Raw genomic sequence first — 26,980 nt, forward strand, 5'->3', positions numbered from 1 at the left:
AGCCTTACTGGTTGAACTAGAATTCGTCCAAATGCCTGAGCGAGCTCTGCCCTCCCCGCCGCCTTGTGTCAAAACCTTTCTGCAGGCCACAGATAACGCAGCCTAGAAACACTCCCATCCTGAAGACTAGTGTTTTAATGAAATCACCCTCTTTGCTCGTAAAACTTCCCTAGATCTCACTGGAAAATATTCGTTGTGTATCCACACCAGGGCAGGTTCATTAGACCTTTCAGAGCAAGATGTCACAGCTCTAGATTTCGTCTCACACTCAAGCTACCTGTCTAGGCTGCAGTTTTATCAGCAAACATCCTGCAACTGTTACCAGTATACAACTGTCTGCAGCTGTCCACAGCCCGCTACAACAAACCTGATGGCCTGAATGTGTCATCTAGCAAGGCTGTTTGAAGCTTTAGAACACACGTGTGTAAAAGCCCCAAAATGAAGGGCTTCATATTCAAAACAGTGCCTTTATTCACTGCTTTTTGTCACTATAAACCAGCAGATAAGGAAAGTAATTTCAGTTAAAAGGATAAAATCTCCAGTCTTCAAGCAACAGGATATTTTCAAATTCACAGTCTAATAGAAACCACCTCAATCCTTCTTGAACTAACAGTTTTAAAATTTGCATCTAGCAAACATCTGGATGCTGCAAATATTAATGGGAAAAAGAAGTGGTATCTAACAAAAAAATGGAGACATGAGCTGTTTTATTCTTGTGGATTTTTTTAAAGTCTGAGCTATTTTGTTCCTCTATCTGTAATTAGTGATTTTTTCTAAATAAAACACAGTATATTGTTACTGACCTTGCTGATAATTCTTACTACTCACTGTCCAGTCCAGACATTTCTTCAAGTACTAGTTTTTCATTTCAGTTGTCTTATCTGATTGCTTTATTTAATTTTTTGCATGCCATCATATATAAAGCAAATGTAGAGTGATGTACAGAGAATGACTAGATATCTAAAACATTATTATGGACTTACCAACAACTGTAAGGTTGACTTGTGCTTGTCTGCTGCCAAGTTTGTTCTCTACAACTAGGGTATAACATCCACAGTGTTCCTGCTTTGTTGATGATATTGTTAGCTTGCTGCTGTTTTCAGCATTCTCAATTTTAATATATTCATTTTCTTCAATCTGCCAAATTCAAAAGAAAAAAAAAGATTTTGTGGGATAAATTTCTTCACATCTGAAAGAGCTCAAATTACAATACAAGGTTACCATATTGAGTATTATCTGCAGATAACTATTACAGCAGTGACTATGTGCAGCTGGTAGTGTAATCAACACAAAACATCTAAAAATGCAGTGGAACATTATAATGGCTCCAGTCCTGCAAAAGCAACAGGGAGCATTGGTGTTCTGGGACTCCACTAAGGAACAGGAATTTCACTTTCTAACTCCTCTTTGACAGGCTGAAAGTGCCAAGTGTGTATGTAATTGGCAAAAGAACTGTTTGGTCTCACATATCTCGCAGAGACCACAGCAGAACAAGGGTTTAGCTCCAAACACCCTAATTCAGACACCATTTCCCTTTAAAGGCCAATGTGCAAATCATCCATAGCTGTGACTTTTGTCCTCTTGTCCCAAACAGCCTTATTCTGTACTTCCACATAAACCAGGGAAACAGTTTCTTGGGTTTGAACAATTGAAGATGATGTTGACTGGAACGGAGATGTAATGCTACAGCTATGCAGAGAGAGAGATACAAGAGCAGATTTAGCTTTCCTATAGCATTTTTATTTTCTGGAGGCATATTCTGAACTAGTTTTTAATTGAAATAAAGCTATCATAGCATAAATGACAAAGGAGACTTTAATCAGTATTTAATCAGATATTTTAATTAGTATTAGCTGGAGACATGACAGATTATTTAAAAACCTCATAATCCTATACTGCAGTTACAGAAACTGTACACTCTGTTCTTATGAAACAGACAACATAATGTCAATGCCCTTCTTCCTCCCACCACTTCCTTCTTAGATAAGTGACTCTTACAACGTATTCTCAGAATTCATTAAAAATGAAGGCTATTTAGTTTGCCTTATCTTGTCTCATATATTCAGAGAATAAGAAATTGCAAGGCTAAGAGCAGGACTGTCCTTGCTTTCTCCTTAACTGAGATAGAACACATGCACTGCTACATGCCCCAAAGCCTGCTGCCCTCACTTGTCCTCCTACAGTGTTTATGAACCTTCCTGAAGTCTTTTTCTTTCCTCATTCACCTGTGATAATAAACCATTTAAAAATTTATGTCATTTTAACATATGATTTTTTTAAACCTTTAGATTGTCTTATAGTAAGTAACTAAAGAAGAAAGTATAAGATATTAAAAATAACATTTTACAAAGAAAAAAGGTGTAGAATCACAGATTATGGATCTGAGATGGTATTATGAGCTGCTGGTCTCTCATGAAATAAATTTTGCATTTAAAAATGGGCTTGAAATCTATGTAAATAGACTTGTTGTATTGAACAATGAACTCAGAATTCTGCACAAACCAGAAACTCACTTTTGAGGGGTATATTTTACCCACATGTTACAAAATAGCTCAGCAAAACAGGACACTGAATGTCACTGGAACTTCTCAGACCTATTTTTGTAGAAATGAGTAGGCCACTTTTAAGCTCCAATCTTGAAACTAAAGAATTTTAAGAACATATAAGAGATAAGGAAAAAACTACCCTTTCCCCTAAATAAGAGGTTATTTGGGGTTAGCAAAGACAGACTTTGCAATACCCTTTGCACTAGCAAATTGTTTTGAATTCCTTCAATTAAATGCTGACACATCTGGATTTACAGTCTAAACTTCCTTGTAGGAGGAGATGTTTTTATTTATGTTCTATAGAGTGCATAACAAGTTCAGAATGAAATAAACAGAATAGCAGCTACAGTACATATTTACATTTGCTATATCCTAACAGGGCAGTTCATCTTCCAGTTTGCACTCGCACCTTGGGTTACTTGATTTAAAATGGTTTTATTATTTGTTAAAGCAACTCTCTTTAGAAACTGCCCTTAAAGGACACATGTAATAGAGTTACAGGAAATAAATTCAAGTAGAAGGAACTTTAAAACTAGGGGGTGAGAGCACTCACAGCAGCATAATCACTGTTGTGCCTTGTGTGGTGATGTTTGTGTTGTTAGATGTTTCACTCAAGCTTCTTATATGGCATTTTGCCCCTCTGACATAACTTTAGACCAAGCATAATGAAGAAGTAATTTTTGAAGGAGAGATATTTCCTGTGACAGATATTTTTCAGACACCTACGTCTTTCACATCACCTATCCTTTAATTACATGGTCTAAAGTTTTTCTCAAAGGAACAACCGTTTTTAATAGGAGGGGACAGACAGCAACGGGTTTAAACTGTAGCAAGAAAGACTTGAGTTTGGCATTACGAAAAAATTTCTAACACTATGGGTATTTAACCACTACAATAGGTTGCTAATGGAGGTTGTGAAATCTTCATCATTGGAATGTTTCCAGCAGAGGTGAGGAAAACACCTGGCAGGAATGACATGTACTTTGCCAGTTCCTGGGGGAGGGAGAGGGACAAGATGGGTTGCTGGTGTTCCTTTCCAGCTTTACTTTTTCAATGATTGTTTAAACAGAACAGAAAACAATTTACCTGCTTACGGAATTTCATCCAGGTGCAAGTTATGGGTGCCGTTCCTACCACCTTGGCAAACAATTCCACTGATTCACCTGCACGGACTTTTCTGTCTTCTGGGAACTGAGTAATCTGAGGAGGAGTAGCTGATGAAAATATAAACAAACAAACAAACAAATAAATAATCTCTGTAGGTGACTATACTTTGAATTTTTCTTAAAATTCAAAACACTTAAGTATCTTAGCTCAACAGTTTCAAAACACCATTTGAAATCCACATTAGCAGTTGTCTGTTGCTTGCAATGAAAGTTATGTGAACATTGTTAATTCTACTGTAGATAAGCAACAGCAATCTACCTGTCAGGAGTTTGCTTATGCAAAACTAAGGTACAGAAATCAAAAGACCAAAAGTGTTAAGATCTACCACCAATTCCAAATATACAGCTTATGAAATTTTGTTTTGGGTTTGTTAGAAAAACTTTTTTCTTTTGCACTTTGCATTTTTGAAGACTGGCTCCAGCTAACTTCATATTGATTTGCATGTCCTGAGGGGATCTGCAAACCTGCTCCCTAACATTGTCAACAGCATTCAGAAAATTTAAGACTCAACACCTGCCTACGAAGATTCTTGCTTCATAGCCAGGGAAACATCATGTGAGACATCTAATAGAGAGACAAGGGAGGAAATTTGTCCATCACACTGAATTTTCCTGCGATCAATAACAGATCCTTTTGTTTGTGTATTACAGTTTTCTTTTAAATCTTGCATTCCCATTCATACTCCTCCGTTTCTGAATCAGGTATTTCTCCTGATTTTTTAATTCTTTATTATTTTATTTTATATAAATGTATAAATTTATAATTCTTATAAATTTTATTTTTATTTATTATAATTTTATTTATTGTTATAATTTTTAAATTTTTAAATTTAATTTATAAATTAAATTTATAAACTAAAACTTCCCTCTCACTGTTTGAGTATCAATAGACAGCAGAACATCTCTTGCTAATAGTGCTACTTCCTGACTCTTGGTTGTGATGCTGAGTGTGCCAGACTCCCTGGTAGCTGCTAGGGACAGGTGCCAGAAATATCACAGCGCATACAATTCCAGGATGAAACCTGTTCTGTTGCTTTATAAGAGCAGTACAATAAAAAATAACTGGGGCAGGGAATGAGGGCTGGGGGAGAAGTGGGTTTGAGGACGTATAGACAGAAATGGTAAAAAGCATTCCCTACCATTAGAATGACCTTGCTACCTAACGTAATGTTCCTCTCCAAAGCACAGGGCTACTGGGCGTGAAAAAGTACTTTCTTTTTCTTTTCAATGTAATTGAAACAAAATAGCTCTGCCCCGCCCCCCCCCCCCCCCTCCCCCTTGTTGTTTGGAAAGTGGGTTTGTTTTGAAAACATCTGAAGGAAACTAGGCTGAAGCACCTATCTGGCACAGAAAACAGCTTGAAGAGTTTAAAAGTCTGAGAAAGTTTTCAGACACTGAAAGCAGGTTTCTACAGAGGAACATTCTGAGTAACTTTAAATATGGATAGCTTTGACTAGGAGAGTGCAAACACATGATCAGGTTATGATAATGCCAGTTATGAGGAAAAGTAGAATCTATCAGCTTCTTCATGGTAACTACTCATGCAGAGGTGGCATTCTGTGATACATAGAAAAATCTCTTTCACAGGAGGCTAAGGTATATTGTGGATATAGCAAAGGACATGAGTTACAACACTACTGCTGACATGGTAGGATTTTTTTTTTATAATTGCTATAGCTTATTCAATATTAACTTTTTTAGATGCTCATTATTTAAGTCTTAGTGCGGTGTAACCTTAAGAACAAGTTTGAAAAAGGGTCTTTGCTTACCAAGCGTTTAATCACATATGTAAATAAACTTAGTAGGCAAACAGCTGTTCGTAGAAATGCAGTGTCCATTCCTTAAAACTGTATTGGTTTATTATTTATTCCTACAGGATTACACATGCAACAAATTACCTGCTTTTGGAGGAGTCTTTGGAGCTGGTTTCTTCTTCACTGTTGCTTCACCTAGTTAAAAAAAAATAATAAATTCAAAGGTGAGCTTTGGAAGATACCAGACTAATTGCAAAGCTTACATCCATAGCTATGCTTTGTTGGCACCTGAAAATATATGTTCTTTCAGCATATTTAACTCAAGAATTAAAAATATTTTTAAAAACATTGAATGATCCTCAGAATATTCACAGTTGAAGCCAGAACTTCTAAAAGAATCAAATAAACCTGCCACACATCTCTCATAGTCTGTCTGTTCATTATAGCAGTTTAACTGGGGTCAATTCTGATCAGATTTCCAGCATAATCAATGCTGAATGAGCTCAGTTAAAACTAGGGGGGTTAACACCACATGCTGCTGCTGATACCACCTGTGAGCTAGCAAGGAAACAGCAATATATGGGCAGTAAATACTAGTATCACCCCTCCTCCTCCTCCTTAGGCAGGGACAACTTTTTGCTGTATTCAGAAAGGAAAGAGTCATGGCATCAAAACGTACAGCCCAGAATTTGAAATATGGGCACATAAAATTTGGGAAGACAATGTTCTACAAATAATGAATGGTAAGCAGAAAGACAGTAGAGAAGACAGGTAGATAGAAAACAGCTATTAACTGTTTTTCACAAAACAAGAACTAGGGACCACCAAATTAAATTACCAGTCAGCAGGCATCAAAGAAACAAAAGAAATATTTTTAAATATAGCATGGATAATCTGTTCACAGCCAAGTAATGTTTTGCAAGACAGAAACATAAACAGGTTCAAAAGGACAGATTCATAGGAGTTAGGTCTAGTGGTGGCCATTAAATTTAACAGTCTGGATACCTTCAAACCCCTGAATTCCAGAAGTGGAGGGGCTTGTTCCCTTTAGAGCACTTTCTTTTTGTTTGCTATCCTAAGCATCCTCGGCAGAGGAAGGACTCTACTGTGAAAGGACATTTCTTATTCTTTTATGCTCAAGCAGGCAGCTTGACTGAAATAATCTGGCTTTTAAGATGTTATTGCCTCCCACAGAAGCAGTATCTACTAAGTGCTTTTGAATATCTTGCAGAATATAAATAGGTGCCTAGTTATAGCCATAACAGTCTCAAAAGGTTTGAATTTTTTGGTTCATTCTTTACTGAAGTTATTTCAAAGTCACAAGACACTGAGCAGCAAAAAAATCCCCCCAAATCCACCAAACAAATAAAAAGAGTCTATTATTTTACCCCCCTTTGCTGCAGTATGATACCCAGGGAACACATCACCTGATGCCCCATGAATAAGGAGTCGTGAGCTGTGAATCCACCATGGGAGTTTAATGTTACAAGCAACAGACAGACGTGAAGATTCATTTTAAGCTTTAGTGTCACTGGAGATAGTAAATGATGTGCTATAAGTTGCTAAAAGACCAAATGCTTTAATAAATAGGTAACGATTCAGCTGTCAACACCAGTGTTTATTCAGTTCATTCTGGAGAATATTTCACTATGCACTGAATATAGAAGAATTTTTTGCCACCTTTTTTATACACTTCCATTTTATAGTAACTTTCTCTCAAAGTTTGCTGATCTTTCATATGCTCAGTCTTTAGTGATTTTGTAGAAACCAGAAACACAATAATGGAGAGGTAGGATATTCTTACAGTACTTACAGCCGGGTCAAAAAAGAATACTTGGATACCTCCCAAGGAAGCCTTTCTTCAATGACAGCTCAACAACTAATTAAAGTTTAGATTAATACTTGTGAGGTGTTTAACCTAGTATAACTGGACCATCAGGGCACAAGCTAGGTATCTGTCCTGCCACGTCTTCCGTGTGGGCTTTACTTCAGGCTGTAGTCACAGTTACATGGATAAAACTACTTATCAGGTGCCAGCTGGAAGGGCTGTAGAGTCTGGCCTATCATCTGCTGTTAAACATCCCCATTAATGGAATTAATCTATTAGTTACTCATTAGATGCATAATCCCATGCAAACGAACTCAGTTATATGATTTAAAAAACACATAAACGTTTTCGTATGCACACATGCTGTATTTGATGTCAGATCCTTGGGTCTTTCCTGAACTGAGAATGAAATAACTGGTTACCTCCTCTTGGAGCTATAACTTTTAATACAAGCTAAAGCAATAACATTAATTTACTTCCACATTCCATTAAGCCCCATATGAACAAAGGGCACCAAGGATGAGAAAAAAGCACCGTCTGTCAAATGCCACCTTGGGTTTCAGATACTATTGCTATTTTTCAGAAATATCACTGCAGACAAATAGGAGGAAAAGCAAATTCCTTAATCCAGCATGATTTTCACTTAGTTACTGCCTCTTGGCCTACACTGTATATCTGTTGCTGTACCTTACTTAACAAGCAAGGTGCTAGTGGAGTCATCAGACTCTAAATGCTCATGTTTCACTCTGACTCTTAATATCTCAATATATTTTTTTTGTCTTGGCTGACAATGTCATTCTCTGCCTTTGCATAATACATGCACAGAATGGATATTTATATACTCAGATAACCTGCCCACTTTTCTTTGCCTACTGTCAGCCGCTCTTGGTTCATCATGGAAGGGCCCCCAATAACATAATTTGTTCATTCACAACTACAGTCAGTGACATTCAATTAATCACTGCTAAAGAACAATGTTTCAATACAGGCTAGGATGTATAATGAACCACCAGGTATTATATTTACGCTGTAAGTGGAATAAATGCATGGTGCCCCTCCTGGCCCTGCAATAACGAAGGACTGTGCTTAAGACAGTTCAAAAGGCTCTCACCTCAACGAAGATTTCCATAGCAGGAAAGCAAAGAACACAAACCTATCACCTCATTCAGCTAGGGTACTTCTTTTTATATATAAATACAAACTTTTTGTTTAATTTTTAGTTTTTACCCACCAGGACATTACATTCACTTAACTGAGGATACACAGACTGTCACTGGACTTCATCAAACCATGCAGATTACAAAGGGTTGCTGGAAGGTCTAGCTGAATATCCTGTTTTGCAGACACAAATAGCCCTGAGCTGACATGAAAGACAGGAGCACTGTGGAAGGGGATGAGTACAAGGATGTCTCTCTGGGTCTGTAAAGTAGACTTCTTTGGCCAGTAGTGTGCACTCCACTCTTCTTAGATCTTCCTTAAGAGTACCAGCTCATCACATGCATCTTTTTGAAATGCAATTTTTGTTTGAAAAGCTTCTGGAGACAGCGAAAAAAATCTAATAAGATTACCCAAAGCTTACGAGGTCAAACAACTGTTTTCATTAAAATATTCAAACCTCTTGGGAATGTTAGTTCAAGTCTGCCTCTGCTGCTTTTTGAAAAAAAGACAGTTTGTCTCTCTTTTGATATTTACATTGAAACAGGCTGAAGTTGAAAACCAGCCTGGAAGATAAAGGACATAATATTCCCTCCTTAAATGAATCTGTCTTCCAGAAACAACTTAATGTAAACATCACAGGGCTGGTATTTACATAACTTTATAGACAGGTTTGCCTCTTAGAGAGCTTGTGCCTGGGTGGGGGGACATAAACTAAAAAAGGTAAAGATCCCATACAGGCTGATAGCTGTGGGACATTTGGTTGTGCCGTTCTTTGCCCTGATGGTGAATTAGTGAGAGCAGATATGTTCAGAAGCCTCTAACTTTTTGTTTCCCTTTTTTGGAATTTTACTAAAAATAGGCATAGCCCTCCCCTGAAATGGCTCTCTGCACAACTTGCTTTCATAAAGCATGAAGTAAAACTTACGGTCTGAAAAAAACATCAGTACTCAAGATAGCATTTCCAACCAGTCCGTAATTCCCATTGTCTTTATTGAGGAACATGCCTAAAATCACGTGCATGTCTTCCATAATGATGGATTTCAGGACCTGGTAAACAAGTACAATCAGTACCTAACTCTGTTAACATAAAGAGCAAGACATTTCCCTGCTCCTGTCTGTTTGTGGAATAGCTTTATTTTAGTTCAGGATAGGAGAAGGGCTAATGACTTACTAATGACACTATAGTCATATAGGAAACCATTTTCCCCTCATGCAAAACTTTTCAAGATTTCATCTGAGAGGAACTAAATTTTTTTTTCAGAGTTTCCATTTAGAGAAATTGAAAAAAGAAGTCATGTCTGTAATGTGTCAGATATCATGGTAACAAAAATATAAGGAGATGGAAAACCAGATTCAAGTCTCTGCTCCTTCTTCCCTATCTCACTTGAATGCTTCAGACATGTGGAACATGACATTTTGACGTGTCTCTCTGCCACATGTAAATGAATTACAGTGTAACCTCCATCAGACCCTTCTGGGGATAGATATCAGGATCTGAATCAAAGGTGACTGTTGACTGTAAAGCTTCTCTACTCTCTGCTATGCTAGAAAGCATGGACTGACTGAGACCTAGTGCAGAACTTGGCCTTGTGGTCAAGGCAATGAATTATTCAGTTCTAACCTTGCTTCTGTCACAGACTTCATTGATGGAACAAAAACTTATTACAGGTATTAATTAGCACAGACACGATGAAATAGGAGAAAGATGATGGCTACAACTGTAGTAGAGAAAGACAACACATCATTACTTACCAATTTATTTGTACATTCATGAACCTGTGCTAATTGCGACAGTCACAAAACACCAGTAGCCTGAAAACTTCATCAAGGTTTGAAAGCTTAAACAATTTCACTTCATTGTTTCTCCATGAGCAAATTCCTCGTACTGTTTCCAAATAACTGTTTATTATCTAAATACAATAACATAGAAAGCAACCCTGGCTTAAATTTGATGACAAGCAGAAATTAGAAAACTAAATACCATACAACTCAGTTCTTTGAGTTCATGTGTTTCAAAGCTTTTTAATAGTTGGATTTTTTTTCTTGTCATTAAAAACAACTGTCATTTTGTTGCAGCATCTCATATTTAGTTTCTAAATTGTGCAGAGATTGTCCTCTAACTGAAAAAAAATCCAGCCTCCTCCTTCTCAAGAATAAAAATCCAGGAAATACTCACTCTTGCATCCCAGTCAAGAGAGAGCTAGCATATACTAGCACACTCAGAGCTTCAATAATGCAATATAGTACACTGAAAGTAACAGCATTTGAAAACACCTCTACTGGAGAAAGAAACAATTTCATATCAGTTTAGCAGCACGGTGCTTGAGCAATTTCTGCAATTTCTGGAATTAAAGCAAATCTGAGAAGTGCAGAAGAGATCCAGTATCAAATAGAGCTTATAAACAAATCAGGTCATGTGAATTCCACTAAAAGCTCTGGTGGGAGAAAGAAAGCAATGTTAGTTTCTTAAATATAGATTTAATTTTCATATTTCTCATGTGCTGCAAGAACATCTACAATTAGATGCCAAAATGCTGTGCCCAAGTGTGTAGGAACAAGAATCCAAACTAGGTTACTAGCTTGCTACCCAGTCTATTATGTAGGAAAATGCTGTCAGGTCATTTGGACATTCAGGACCTCCAAATTATTTCAGTGGGAAAAGCTAAGTGTTATATGCTTTTGCACGTTAATTAAGCAATGGGATTTAGGTTCCTTGTTTTATAGAGAAGAAACTGTGGTAAATGCTTCTATTACATGCCTAGATCTGCAATTTCTAGTCAATGACTTAACTGGGAATTAACGATGCATGGCACCTCTTCAGTTCAAGTCCACGTTGCAACAACTGTACTCATTTTTCTCTGTGTGAGACAGTCAATAAACATTTCTGTCTTCTTCTGTCAACATACAGATATGTAGGATGGACTGTATGAAAAACACATGGAAAATACTGTTCTGTGCCAACATTAACTCAGAAAATGTCAGTATGGTGTGAGCTGTATAGTAATTTTGCAGAGATTCAAAATGCCTACCCGTCATTAGCTAAACAGTGCTGAACTGGGCATTAAGGAGAAATCAAGTACACAACAAATTAGTTTCTCCATTGCTGTCTTTGTACAAACAGTAACTGAATTTTCTTTTCATCTCTGGAGGCAACCAACCTTCAGAGTCATCAAGTTAAATCTTACATTGCCTTTTTTACTTCAGCCTAACGTGGCTCTTAGGACTCGTGCCACAGTTATTCACCCTTGGACCCCAGTCTTGAGGAATGAAGTCAGCACTTTTCATTATTCAGAGTTGCAGAGAAATCATGTCTTAAAAATAGCTCATGGCAATTTTATTTACATACACTAGAGGAGGGATTTTTCAGCTTCTCTTGGAAAAAGTTTGGTCAGAGGCTTCCCTACCAATGCAACTGATATTGTTCCAACACACTAAGTGCTTGCACCCCTGCACAAAACGTCGTGGTTCTTCTTGCAACAGCCAAGCGTAAAGCAGCATGGACCTTCTGGGAAATGAATGGGACTGAGAACTGGTTGGAATAGCCTCGCTGACCCTCAAAAGCACCTCAGACTGTCCCAGGGACCAAAGAGGACAGCAACAGCACAGTCACCAGATCACAGCTGCTACTTGGTGCTCTTATTTCTGCAATTAAAAGAACATCTCCGACCTGATCAGTTACTTTCTCAGTAACTGAGTTCTTCCCTTAGAAAGTGGCAAGTTTTATACTGAAGACAAAACAGTCTGACATGAAATGAAGACTCTGAAACTCTTTATATTCATCAGTGCCATGCTTCAAATAATGTTGACAGAATGGAAAACAACAAAAAACTTGAAGTGATTACTGATTTAGTTATCTATTATCTAAAATGGACATATCAAGTTTAATGTTTTAACGACATTTTCTTAAAGTGGTGCTTGCACACTTGGATTCTCTGACTGTTTATTAATCAACAAAAGATTGTTTATTGAAGAGTAAATAACAGAGCTGCATACTAATCACTTGGCCACAGACTCACATTTTTTCCATAGTAATTAAAATGCTTAGAATCCCCCCCCCCCCCCCCCCGGAAAAAAAACAACAACAACCCACCATGATAAGGAGTCCTGTCTGACATATTTACTTTTATGACATACTTTTCCAGAGATGCCACTGCTCAGACTTGCATTCAAGTACCAGTAATGATGAGAAATTAGATCTGGGAAGATAACAGTGCAGCCTTCCAGAGGATTTGATCTGGACAGTGTCAGTGGTGACATCTTATTAACAACTGTCAGCAAGAGAGTACATCATTACTTAACCAAAAATGTGTTTGACATGAAATCAAACATTTCATATAGTAGCAGATGTAAAAGATTTATATCAGCAAGATACCAAATAATGCTAAATAATGCAATTTGGGATCATTTACTTGAAGATACAGGGAAGAAGTTATTTGATGTAACTTTATTTTTAACTGAGCAAAACTTTCATTTGCAAAACCAAACTCTGTGCTGGGTCATCCCTTCAACATATGAGGTTTAGATATGAGAACAGCAGATTCAACAAGTCTTATTCAGATAAGGGAATCCAGGATATCCTGTTAGGTTTTCATACCACTGGTATGACAGGTGATAATTGCCATCTCTTAATATTTACTGGAATTAGTGCTGTGAATTAGCCATACAAAATACAGTGGGCATTTCTTTCCAAACACTTTAATCCAATGCTTACAATTAGGAGGGTTATCTTCTAAAACATGAAAGCCCATTCTTTTCTCAGTAACAGCAACTGGGATACAGTTTCTTCCTACTATAGTAATGTTATGTTGCATGGCTCAGCCCTGGTGAAGTTTAAAAAATAGCATCTAACTCTTGTAATATGCCATTTCCCTCAGCAAATCTAGGAAAAAACCTTCGGAAAAAAGTCCTTTAGGAAAAGTCATGTTTTATGTAAATTTTTGGCATGTCAATTTAAAAAAGTATCTGTAGTATTTTGGATATCGCATGCAAAATAATCACAAGACAGAGAATCAAGAAAGTTGGGTTTTAGACCTGCAAATGGATGTGCCTGATCTTGGGCTAACTACTCCAGCTATGGTTTACTGCTGTTTTGGTTCTCAGCTTAAGACACATTATGGAGGACAAATATTAGGAAGTGTGGAGCAATAGCAGATTTTTTGAAAAAAAGAATATTTATTTTTAAAACTTCAAATCAGTATTTACTCTTTAAAATCTCAAGCAGCACTTTGATTTTTCCACAGTCTGATGGAACAAAACCATTTATTTAATAGACACTGAAGGTTTTGCAGGTGGCCTTGATAATTGAAATAAGTAATTCCCTTTAAGCCTAATCTGAAGTAACTTCTAATTTCAAGGGGAATTGGGTGCCCAAATCCCTGTACAGCAGATGCTTTCAAAGCTCTCTACAGAAATGCTTAAGTGGTGTTTTTGGCTTAGTAATTCTGTTGCAGGGCTATGTTAAACTAGAAGACCCTTATATTATCCACTGATTGTCTGGCATAGCATGGAGTATGCAGTATAATAAATAATGAAAGGTTCCAATTTTCCACTGCCTCTTCTAGTCTTTTATACGTCTGCAGAAGAAACCTAACACTTTATTATTCTAACTCAGTAGCATTTCATATCCACCCAGCAAAGACACAAGTGACAAAGCCTGAGTCACTACAGTCAGTGAAGAATGAACTATTTCCAACATTAAAAAAGAAGTGTCTTTCCTCCATTCTTCCTCATGATTGATTCCACTCAGATTCAAAGGTGGATCTGTTTGTTAATCTCAGAAACATTATTTATTCTGTTTATCATAGCAGATTGCATTCTGCAGAGTCATAACTATCAGTAAATTCTGGTGACAAAATATTAATGGTAAGAAAAAAGAAATACATCATAATTTTCCTAATTTGCTAGCATGGGAGCAACCTTTCTGCATGTAAACACTGCAAGCATCCATTCAGAGATTTCTGAAACCTTGAACGCAACAAAGCTGCCTTCATAGATGTTTTTCTGAAAACAACTGCTTGTTCTAAACCCGAGTCCACCATGTATTGCATTTCAAAAGAGATAATGCCCCAAAATCTTACTATTGGATTTCTATAGCCTACAAAGTCCAAGCTTCCAGTAATAAAAAATGTTGTCATAATGAGCAGTCAAATGACCTGGGTCAGTAACTTTTCTCACAGTGAGTAATTCTACAGATTAACATACCAAAAAAACTCATTCTCCTTTACAAAAGGAAATCTACTGATCTTTCCTTTCAGGAACTAAAAATTATTTACCTTCCTGAGGGTTTCTACCAGGGCAAAAAACGAGGACCACTTAATAATTTGTCTGAAGGGAGAAAAGGTTGACATAGATTCTAACCATGAAATTTAACTTGTGCTTTCTTACAGAAAAAGTATAGATTATTTTTTTCCTGGGAAGTATTTCTAAAAATGACAGAGAGTATATAGTTTCTGTACCCCATACAGTATATACTGTTGTGAATGAATTCAGTATTCAAAATTCAGAATTTATTCAGTGGGATTATTAGGAATTTTTGTTCTGCAGTTCTTCAACATAATTCCTTACACTCTGCTTGCCGTTAGGACTGTTGGTGAGTAATGTGGCAACAGAGACTAGAAGAGATCAGAGTAAAAATTTATCTCCTTATTAGACTGGGACATCTTAATTCACAGTCATTCTTTAATAACCTTTTTGAGGGAAATACAGAAAAGATGCACAAATATCTGACTTGTTAAACCCACTCTCTTTCAGTTAAGGAACTTTAAAATCTCTACATCTGAAAGGGATTTCAGTTTAAATTGAAACTATGAAGTCTACTGGATCAGTTTTGTATATTTTGCCCCTGACAAACGTACAAATATAACACTCATTTCAAGCAGACAAATACCTACAGTCCTCAGAGACTGAGGCTGAGATGTTAAAAACCACATGTGGAATCCCTGCAGCCAAATCCTTTTTAAATTAAATATGCATTTTTCCAAAGTTCTCCAAAAGCTCTTCCAAAGCCCAGCTTCCTAACATTCTTTTTAGTTACATTGATGTTTTAAGTGTAACAGGAAAGATGTTTTAAAGGTATTTTGAAAAAAGAGCTGATGAGAACTTTAAGAACTTTAAACACTAATACAATATGCCATGGAGCAACCTTAAGAAAACCATTCACCCTCATTTCAACCATCCTTTCCCAATAATTTCTGAAGCCAGAGCTGGTAGCTTCTGTTTTGTTACCTATATCCAGTTTCCATTAAAATCAACAGCAAGACAAGCAGTGATTTCAGCAGGATGTGGATCAGGTAATATATCCGCATATTTAGACTTAGTTCCCAACTCACAATTTCTCCTGGGAAAGCTACTATCGATAACACTGCTGGAGGATCAGAGGAAATATTTCTGTGTGTAGGAAATAATATTCAAAACGTTATTCCATGGAGATTTAAATGGCTTTAAATCTTTCTTTTCTATTGATATTCAAGAACAAAATGATTGTTCTTAATTGCTATTATTTACTACATTTGAAGCTCAGGTGCAGAGGTGGACCATGTTGGTGTGACCCGTCCCACACCCCCAAATGATTGGCTGGAGGGAAGGTTACAATGCTCAGCCAGCAATTCAGAAACAGCTGTAGCTCAGGTCATTGCTCTATGCAAGTCAGCTATTCCAGAAGCACAATTATTACCTGTGATTATCAACCAGTAAAAAATTTCACTGAGTCCTGCTGAAAGCAGCTGAAAAAGTTCCATGCTAGAAAATCAGGTTGTAGTTTTTGTTTTTTGGGGGGGTTTTTTGTTTGTTTTTGTTTTTTGTTTTGTTTTTGGTTTTTTGAGAGCACACTGGATAAAATACTTTGTTTCCATTAGAACCATGTCTTTACATCTTTTTTAGGAACATGGTGAACATCTTCGATAGGCAACTTTCAGTGTCCAGTTTTTGATAAAAGACTATTTTTATAATATTTATTTTGATAAAAGATATTTTTATCCCATGGACCCTTAGTTTCAAAATACTACTTAGTAGTAGTATTAGGAATTTCTAAACTGGTATTATTGTTCTGCCTTTACCATTTGAATTTTCCCCTTAAACAAATGCATGTATGCAGGGTAGCAAACATGGGAATTTATAGCTGATTAATTATTTCAGAAAGCATTAAAAGCAAGTAAAAGATTTAGGTTTAAAACAAGGAGTGTAAAATTCACCAAACGACTCCTCATCGTCATGGAAAAAAAGGACAGATTATGCTACAGCACATTTCAGTCAAGATCCTTTGCCTACCCATGGTAAGACAGTATATTGTCTGCACGGGACACAACATGGCTTGAACCAAACTACTCAAGAATTTCTGTGCTTTTTGGGAGGCAGCCCAAAATAAATGTGTGTCATCAGTTTATTGCACCATTATGGAAAAATGAGAATACAATGGGCTAGGTCTGACCTCACGGTTTCAGCACGTAGTTCTAATTCCCGCAAGGCAAAAAAATAATTTCTCATGATTTATGTGCAAGGGTTAAAGAAATAACACAAGCTTCCGATACTGTGCCTGCAAACAGAAGGGAATAACCACAGAATGCCAAAGCACTCTTTTGTTTCCACTGGAAAGAAAGTAATCAAAATCACTGTCACTTACTCTCTGTTGGCAGCACAGGGGGAAGTGTGGTCTTAGGCTTCTTGGTCTTCTTCTCAGTAGGCTTTGAGGTCTTTGTGGATGAGGCATCTGCCATCAAAACAAATAATAAAATAGAAATCTTATTTGAAAATCAATAATGAAAAAGCTGCCTATTAACGTCAGTTTGTTTTGGATTTTTGTTGAAATTTAGAGGAAATTGCTTCCCTTCTGGTTCTTAAGAAAGGTTTTCTTAATGGCCTTGCTGGAGAATGTCACATTCTATAAGGAAAAGGGAGCAGAGAGAGAAAAGCCCTCTATGAAAGCAGCTGCACTGAGAACCTGAGAAAGCAACTAGACAAGAGGTGCCATCTAAGCTGATGGGTCTATTTTAAATGAAAAGGACAAAGTACAATGTGCACAAAGCTGCTTTAGGCAGTGCATGGAAGAACGAAACAAAGGCATATCTGAAGTATCATTTAATCCTAAAAGAATCTCTTGCCATGTCATTTTTCTATTCCATTGTCTATGTGATCTATGTAGGTAAACACATTTTGAAAAGTAGCATTTCCTCTGAATATTTAAATCTTTCCAAGAAGATATTGTTACACATGGGTTCATTCCTGAATAAAAATGGCAAAAAGAACACCACAGAACTCAAATTTGATGAATTTCATTATTCTCAAGGTTGCGCAGCTCATATTCAGCAGCCACTCAGCACTGCAGGCTCCACCAATAGCTAAGAGTCAATACAAGCTCTCTTCCATGTGTATCGCATATGACATAGACATCTATAACTAGAAGGTGCAACCTTTTTTTAGCAATGTTTTCCCGGGCTGAGCATGTCATACATTGCAAATTCTAACAAGCTCCACTTGTTAGATTGTTCGATTCTGACATTTATTTTTGGAAGAAAGATCCCAAATCTGGATTATGATCTCAGCAATAGCTGTATCAATTTATAGCTTTCAAATACTCATCTTTCAGAGGATTTGTACATGAGATAGCGGTTTGGAATTTAATTACCAGAGAAAAGATAACATGAATATTATGGAATCACCTATTTCAGTCACCTACTGAAATACTACTATTTCAGGTGCCAGAGCATGAAAGTTCATCAAAGTTTCCTAAAAGGTTAATGGGAATTTAGAATCTCCTAGCAAGCAATTCAGAGCACAAGGCTGTGCCAGATCTGAGTTCAGACACTCAGATTCTACAGATTTGTCCCTGACCTAATCTGACAACCAAAGTCAAACATTCTTTCAATCCAATTTGAGTCTGTGGGGCTGAAAGGAATAGAATGATATTTATGGTTACTTGTGGAGTCTAAAAATCAGCATCTGGGATGATGACAGCAGACTGCATAGAACAGAGCATTTTTTAATGGTTGTTTTAGACCACAATTCTAATTTAAAAATAACAGTCATCCCCTCTGCTAATCACAGGCATGGGATATCAAATGGCGTCTCTCCTAAATAGGTGGAGCTTGCTGTGGTGCCATTCCTCAGAAACCTCTTCTCATCCATACAAAGCATGCTGGTAGAAATGGAAAAGGCAGATAAGGCAGCCAGTATCAAGGTAAGGAATGTGGTCATTCTGGTGCCCAACATCAAGTGAGCAGTGAGCTTCTAATGCCATGGGGGCCACTACCAGAGTGAGCCCAACACCTGATGTAATGCCATTCACATAATCATGCAATGAGTCTGTCATGAGCAGACAGCCTCCCATGATCAAGACTGCAAGCCAAATTCTACCTTCAGCCTCCGAGAACATGCATTGCCCAGCAGGAAATTGGAAGTGAGAAATATGCTTAGGTAGGCTTCAGGAAGAAAAGCAACTACCTGAAGGAGATCAGAAGACAAAGTCAAAGGAAAAAAACATACAGTTGACTGAGACACTTAAAAGATGCTAAAGCAGCTCTGGGGAACTACTCTGTGCTAAGTGCTGGATTATCTGATCCTTTAATGCTCTGTATCTGTGGTAGTTAAGGTGTTACAGTGTACTAGATTTTGCTTCAAGCCTCTTCTTGATAGTCTTCTTTGAACTTCAGCACTGGTAAAAATTACCACTTTAAAATATAGAAATACAACTAATAGCTTATCAAGTACCTAAGCCAGGCTACATTATGACCATAGTATCACAGAAGGTGCTATTACAGGAACCAATATAATTAATTGTAATTATATGTGTAATTAATTCTTTTTCCAGCTACATGAAGACTGACCCTTACTGGTGGAGTTACAGGATCATATTTTTGTCTCATACTACATTAGGAAAACAAATAATAGGTTTGGGTTTTTTAGACATCCTGCCACAAATACCACATCTATAACTCAGTTGTTAAGGCTTGATACCCAAGATTTAAGTTACTGGACTTGTTTAGTTTTGTGTTCTTTCTAGATACAACGGAAATTATCATGGTATTCAAGAACGAGCTCACCAGAAGGTGAGCTGGTAAGAAGCATATTTTGTTACTTAAAGTTCACAGCAGTTTTAAAAGTCTGTGCTCTCAACCTCATGACAAAATATTTCCCCAAGGCCAAGATTACTTGGCAAGAGTACAGTGTCATCAGCATGACTGAGGCTGAAAACGGGTACCTCAGCAAATTATCCATGTTCTAAGGCTCTGGCATACGAGGGTAGTTAAGCTGCTAATCTGTTTATTTTTGCTTACTTCCACTAGAAAAACCAAATGACCAAACGCCAGTGAATGCAAAGAATTGAAAGTTCTAGACTGAGAAATGTGCCATACATGGCTCTGAGGCAGACTGGTACGCAGACTGGTTGGTACCCAGGCTCACACATCGAATTCTTATGTGCTCTTAAAGAATACATACAGCTCAGAAATAGATCTTCATGGGTTCAACTTACTGCTCTAAAAACATTGCAGGAACCCAGTGAGCAGCAGGAAAACATAGATTAATGCACAAAGCAGCCAGAGCCCTTGGCTCTGTACTGTTTCTGTGCTTATGCTCCTTTATGGTAGACATTTAATTACATATTGACTGAAAAGTGCAGAAGGGAAGGGGGCAGAGTTCTTTTTTGCGTATGTGGTTCATAAAAGCTGGTATTGCAAAATAAAGGGGGGAACAAGGAAGTTCTAAGGAAGGATTTTCCCACATCCAGAAAAGTACTTACCTTCTACCAGCACTTTGCAAGCACATTCGGCTTTTCCTGCTGCATTCTCAGCTATGCATTTGTATTCACCCCCATCTTCAGGCATGGCCTTCTCAATGGTAAGTGAACACAGTGTCCCTAATAGAAGGGGAGAAGAGATGAAATGGGTATTATGTTGCAGTTCACAAAAACCTTAGTGCTATTAAGGAACAGAATGCATCAACTGGTCCAATCCTTTAGTACAGGTGATCTTCACTGCTAGAAAATTATGTTTTGTTCTCAAAAAATTCATCAGAATTGGAAGAATTAATGCTGAATAAAATTAAAACAACGATAAAGTGAATCATATTGCTGTTCCCTGGGATACTCAAAGCTGTTCCTGCAGGGCTAAAGCTGGTAATGGATGAGAGTAGAGATGGCCCAGAGCAGAATCTCTGTTGCTGTTCTTAACAGGGATTAGAAGTCCTCACTCAGATAATTTTCCAAAAGTGCTAGTAGTAGGACTGTAAAAGGGTCCATCTGCAATATTTTAAATCAGCCTTAACTCTAACACTCCCATGAGCATCCACATGTGAAAACAGAACTTCATTTTAGCGCCCCAGTTTAAAAATGGCACTGACAGACATTTTCTTTTTGCTTGATTTACTTAAAAGAACAAGTGTCTGGTACTGTAAAACATCCATTAGAAAGTCCAATATATCAGCAGCAAATTTGTCAGTGCAAAAAATCCATTTCTTTTCAAGCAAAAAAGCAAAAGTTGACTTAATCAGGTTTGCAGAAACAGGATGCGACATAAGTTCTGTAGTCACCAAGGGAAGCTTGGTATTACCCAAGGGAAATACATTTCCTCTTAAAAAATCAAACTCTGTGAACCAAGACAGAAAGTGTTCCCAGTAGCTGGGGGATGAGGAAGAAGAACCATGGTTTACCTAATCCCTTATGTTCACTTGCATAGCTTGGAACAACAAAATACTTTGCTCCCTGGGGAGAACCCCAATTAAAACACTCCAGAATTTCCCCATGCAAATATCCCTCATTAAGTGACGATGAAGTGTGGGTTTGCTTTCTTCTTCCTCACTGGAAAGCCTGGCCTGTCCCCTAAACACAGCCTGAGACATTGTGCACTTCCACCCATTGCTGTTTGCTTGTCCAGAAATGCCTCCACCCTCTGCTTATTTCAGCCATGGTAATACCTTCCCCCCTTCCTTCATTTACCTTTCTCACAGTCTTTTCTAATTAATGGCAAGATTGGATAGATGATCTCTTTTAGACATTTCCGTTGTGTCCTGAGACATAAAGACATTTCCTAGCACCTCCTGCTATTTCCCACATTTCTCTCTATGTTAACTGGCAGCTGCCTTCTGTTTTTCAGTGTCTGATCCCAGGCTCCCCATCAAATATATCCCTTGTGATGTGGCACAGGCACAGGTGACAACGGTCCTTGAAAAGAAAAGCCTCTATCAGAATAGCTTTGGAAGTTTACCGGGTCCCTTTAGAGGCTAGACCTCAGTTCTGACACGGCAATTTACTTTTGGCATTCAGATTTTCCCTCATTGTAAAACTGGATGTTATTATGCAAGACAAATCTTATTAAAAACATATAAATGGTTCCCAACAAATCTGGTTTGCCAGACACACACAAGGGTTAGAAGAAAATTAATTTTTTCCCTTGTCATCATCCTCCACAAAATCAAGAAGCTCTAAATAATGACTATTTTCCCCCTGAGAAACAACACGAAAACTATCTCAGGAGAGGAGCACTGACCCCTCACTCACATGTGCTCAGCTGCCCACAGGGTGAAAAGAAAAGCCATGTGCCTTCCCTGAGGCAACTCTTCTCCATGAGTCAGGCTACAGCCAAAAATGTCACGAGCTACAGTTCCATTCCAAATGGAGGAGGGACACTAGAAAAGTATTCTTGCAGTCATCTAGCAAATATAAATTCACATGTCTCTGCTGTTTAAAGAGTCAATTGTAGAGCAAGCCAAAGAAAACTTCCAGTCTAAGAATTTGTATAAATCTATGTAACATGATTAGAAAGGATCACATATTAGAACCTAAAAATGCTATTGCAAAAGAACATAAACTATGGAACAGACACATACATATAAAAGAGATCTCTGGCCGTCTTACTGCAGGAAAGGAGTCTGACTTGTAAGGATCACTGGATCATTAAGGAACTGGAACAAAGCAGCATTTACTTTAGTTTCCACTTGAGTTTTCTACCTGCTCAAAAGCCCTTCCTCAGCTCATTGAAGACAAACGAGACAGTTATTCCTCACCACTCATACTGTTGCAGTGTTGTCCATACAGCATACTGCAGCAATATAAGTTGACAGATTATGAGAAACAGTTCCTTATGCAGCATATACAAACAGAAACATCCCACCCTAACAACAAATCTTTCTCTGCAATTATGCTAAAATCTAGAAGCAAATCCTAGGGTTTTCTCATGACAATCCACAACTCACCATATGCATGTTAGTTTTGCGTTTAGAATCTAGCCCCGGCCAGGGTGCATGGCAGAGGCCTGAAAGAACCTGCATTTGGCTTTGTCCACTGGAATCACAGTCCTCATGAAATACTGTCAGTCTTACTCCTTCCAAAAAAATACATATATGTGATTAATTTTAATTAAGGTATTTTGTGAGAAGGAGGATGAAGGAAATCTGTTTTTTTCAAGGGCTGCATCCTCTTTCTCCTGACTCCTACCCCCCTGCAGCAGTGATCTGTATCTTATTCCCTTCCACTTCATACTCCCCAGCAGCTATGCTGGAGCAGCACATACAAAGTACATGAGGACTGCTAGGCCTGTTGCTACCACCAGGTGCAATGGTGGCAGTCTGCCTCAGTGGACAGTGAAGGGGAAATGAGATAATTTGGGTGATTCTCCTTTATTTAGCTACTAATTTTCATGAAACTGTGGACTACAAGGACTTAGTGTGAAATTGGCCAGTTGTTCAAAAACGTATTAACCAGGTTGGGTCAGGAGTATAAGGGGAGGCCAAAAGGGCACATGGCTGTAGAAACCTCATTTTATTAGAAAACCAGAAAAAAACCCAAACCTAAACTGGCAATGAGATTTCACAAGGATAGGAAACTCCCCAACAGGCCTGTGTTCTGTGATCTAGAGCTACAGTCAGTTCCCGGGGCTAGAAGGCCAAATGTCTTTCAATGAAGTATTTGGTATTTCCTCTGTAAAACTCCTTTATGGCCTGAAACAAGCTTATTTTTTTCATAACTTCAAGAAAGCCCAAACTGGCACAATAATATCCAGCTGGGTATTCTGAATTCCAGCACTTCACAAATCCCAGTCAATTAGAAAAAAATTGTTATCCGTTTTGTCCCCCCATCCCTCTACTTTTTTTGTTTGGAACCAGCCCACAGACAGTCTAAAACCACTGTCACAAAGTGCAGGATTGGAGTAAACATGAATACTGGGATCTCCCACTTCGACTTCAGAACTAGTGCAGCTCTAGAGAAGACCTTAACAGCCACAAAAGCTGACAGTTTACTGGAGTTTCTTGTTTAGATACACAAAGCCTTTCCTTTGCATTTTGAGCTATTAAAGGATTCTCTGACTTACTCAAAAATAGTGCAAGCCAGTTTAAAATATCTGTAGGCTTCTGCATTCTTTCCATGAAACACCACAGAAAGTCAACTTCAACTATAAAACAAATACACAAACCAATAAAAAACAGCTCCTGAGTCTGATTCCCTGCACTGGCATCTATCTGGCCAACATCCTGACTCCTATCCATCATGCAGACTGAAGTTTATGTCTTTCTCATTGGCATCCCATGGGATAAAGAAGTGCTATAGAGTATTTAGGCAATATTAATAAATACTAGGCCCTGAGAAATCGTGCCTAGGACCCATAAAAATTTTGTTAAGGAACTAATTGGCCCACAGTGTTAATAAATCACAAATTGTATGGGAAAGTGCAAATATGTGCTAGCGTCACAGTCATGTTTAAAAACAGCAAGTGGGTTGACCTGGAAAATATTGACTACAGTTACAATGACAACAGGCAAAGTAGTGAAAAAACTCACAGGAGTTTCAGGGAAGAAAAAATGTCAAATTTAATTATTGATAATTGATAGGGTTTTAATGAAAACAATGTAAGAAACCTATGTTAATTACTCATTAGATTACACATTTAACTGGCAAATGTACCTGTATAATGTTTGTGTTATCTCACATTATTCTGCTTGTAATTAATGCTCTATTACTATAGTAATGACATTAATTTAGGAAGAGTTAGAGCTGCCAAAATAAAGATCTCATGAAGTGACAATAGGACATCAACACTTGTTATGTTTCTGGTGGATTTCTTCTGTGATCAGATTAGGACCAAAGTTATTCAATATTATTGAACAGATATTCAATATTCAATATTACTGAAAAGTTATTCAAGTTATCAGTATCTGTGATGTAGCAGTATTAATAAATTAAAGTTGATCAGCTTAAAGATGATAGAAAGATTGCTGGAAAGGGAAAAGACAGAAAGAGAAAGAAAACAGGTCAGTCTGCATAAGCAATGTCATTTACTTGTTAAGCTGAGTTCTATTCACTCAAAGAAAATGGGCCTTAAGATAATGAAGTGACAACCATCCATGGGCAGCACGGGATGCTCTATTTTCAGAAGGTCTGAAGGTTTAATACAGCAGTAACAAACATGAGCTCCACTGAGGCAGGAAGAGGACCAATGACCTCCAGTAAGCACAGCAATAGGAAGGCGACCTTCATCTCACTGATGCTGATACTGACATACAGTTCTGCTGCCTATTTTCTAAATAGGATAACTCAACAATCAGCAGCTAAAAAGGAGGTATTAAAAAGAAAACCAAACCAAACCAAAACAAATGCCAGTCCTCCAAGAGCTGGATAAAGTGCATTATGGAGAGAAATTTAGTAGGAGCTTAACTTGCCAAGTTTTGAGGAAAAAAAGATAGAAAGGTATCTTGATTACAAAGCCATTCTATCAAGTACAAGTAGTATATGGAAGAAGAAACCAGATAAATTCAAATTAGAAATGAGACATCGCTTTGTTTCTTGATTTAAAAACTGAACACTTAAAAGAATGATCAGACATTGCAATAATTTACCAGTGATCATAGCAAATTTCTCTCTTTTGCTGTGTTTAAACCTATACTATATGCATTTCTGGAAGAAGGAAGATTCAGACAAAAATGGGAGTATGGAGGGAAATTTTGTGGCCTATGACAACCATGGAGTTTGTGTCAGAACAGATGCTCAGATCATCTCCCTAGCCTTAAAAACTCTGAAGCAGCTTTTTTTTTTAAGCTGCAGAATCCATCTACTTTCAGCAGTACATAGAGTTGTGTTAATTACACACCAAACTCTTGCTCAAAGTTAATTAAAAAGAAATAAAAAAATTCATGGCAGATCCTAGTCAGACTGACAGACACAGACTTGCATGGCCCATAGGAAGATTTGGGAGTTATGTTAAGTCACAAGAAAGTTGTTAAGGCATTACTGCTAACAAGATTACCAACTCTCTGTGCTGCCAAGACACTTAGGAAGAAAAAGATGCCGTCCTAAACAAAGCAATACAAACTGTGCATTTTTGAAGCTATACCATCACTGTGACCTTAGCCTATATTTAGTAGTTCCTCCTCAACCTATATAGTCACACAGTACTAAATCTAGCCCAAAAAACCCAGAGCAAGCTGACTTAAAAAATGGCAACATTGCCAGTTTTGACTTATATTCACTGTGCACCTCAATTCTCCAGTCTAGTAAGGATACCAGCTTCCAAATGCCTTTCACTGTTGTCATCCAGAACAACTTTTGTAACCATGCAAAGATTTTCTATCTGGATTTTCTGTCCAAGAGTGAGTCACATAGCAGGACACTAGCACAGGGCACTGCTGTGCCAACTATACAAATGTAAAACAGAATAGTTCCTGCTCTAAAGAGTTCACCGTGTGAGGAAGCTTGTTCTACTCAGTCCTTATATGTCTAACTCCACTGTAATGTCTGCTAGAGCCTTCTTAAAAACTTTTTTCCAAACAAAAAGCCCCCATAGCTTCAAACAAAGAACTCTCTCATACTAAAATCAGCTGCCTCTTAACCATACACCACCTAACCTGCCCGTATAAATACGTAATGCTCTAATTTATTAGTACCCTCTTTTTGTGTTTGTTGCAGTTACCATTTATTTTGAGATTTCACAGGCAAAACCCACATGAATATCTATCCTAGGAAAGCAGATAGCTGCACTCTGACGAGTGTTGGAAAGAAGAAAAACATAAAATCAAACCATTACTAAACTCCTACCAGGTAAGACATGTTCGTAAAGGAAAAATGGTGTAAGAGCTCACTTTGCCATAAAATGATACTTTAACAAACTAACAAATGATTCATGCCAATCCACTGACAGAATACAGGGGAATTATTAAAAGAAATGGAGAAACAAGTATTAATGTTCATGATTTCAAAGGGAAACAAAACAGTATTAATAGTTGAAGGAATGAGATTGATCTTAGATACGTTGTGACAGTCAGTATAATGCTGCCCAGATTCTGACTTTCAATTGCTAATGTAAACTTAAACCTGGAGTAGTAGAATACATTGCAAGCCCTAGACTAAGTACTAGAATACAGCACAAATACTGCATAAATGTACTTGACGGTATTTTTTGGAGCAGGATTTAATTTTTCCTTTTTCAAAGACCCTACTAATCAGTGATTGTTCTGATCCTGGTGTTTGAATTTGGGTTTCTCCGATAGTACAGATATGGGGCGAACATCCTGCCTTCTCTTGCACACTAATGGCTAAACTGCCTTGGACAA

At 37.6% G+C, this 26,980-nt stretch overlaps 1 protein-coding gene across 2 annotated transcripts in view; it reads right to left on the reverse strand.

Moving 5' to 3' along the window:
- Positions 1-26,980, reverse strand: part of MYLK (myosin light chain kinase) — a 217,294-nt gene that overhangs the window by 43,133 nt on the left and 147,181 nt on the right. For both annotated transcript variants that reach the window (XM_014279463.3, XM_027804806.2), the window contains 5 exons: positions 20,184-20,300; positions 17,070-17,156; positions 5,611-5,661; positions 3,633-3,760; positions 984-1,137 (listed from right to left, as the gene is read on the reverse strand). In XM_014279463.3, coding sequence (XP_014134938.3) covers positions 984-1,137; positions 3,633-3,760; positions 5,611-5,661; positions 17,070-17,156; positions 20,184-20,300 — 537 coding nt within the window. The remainder of the gene's footprint in view (positions 1-983; positions 1,138-3,632; positions 3,761-5,610; positions 5,662-17,069; positions 17,157-20,183; positions 20,301-26,980) is intronic.

This window comes from Falco cherrug, chromosome 8 (assembly GCF_023634085.1).
Source record: "Falco cherrug isolate bFalChe1 chromosome 8, bFalChe1.pri, whole genome shotgun sequence".
In the NCBI taxonomy this organism is placed as follows: Eukaryota; Metazoa; Chordata; class Aves; order Falconiformes; family Falconidae; genus Falco; species Falco cherrug.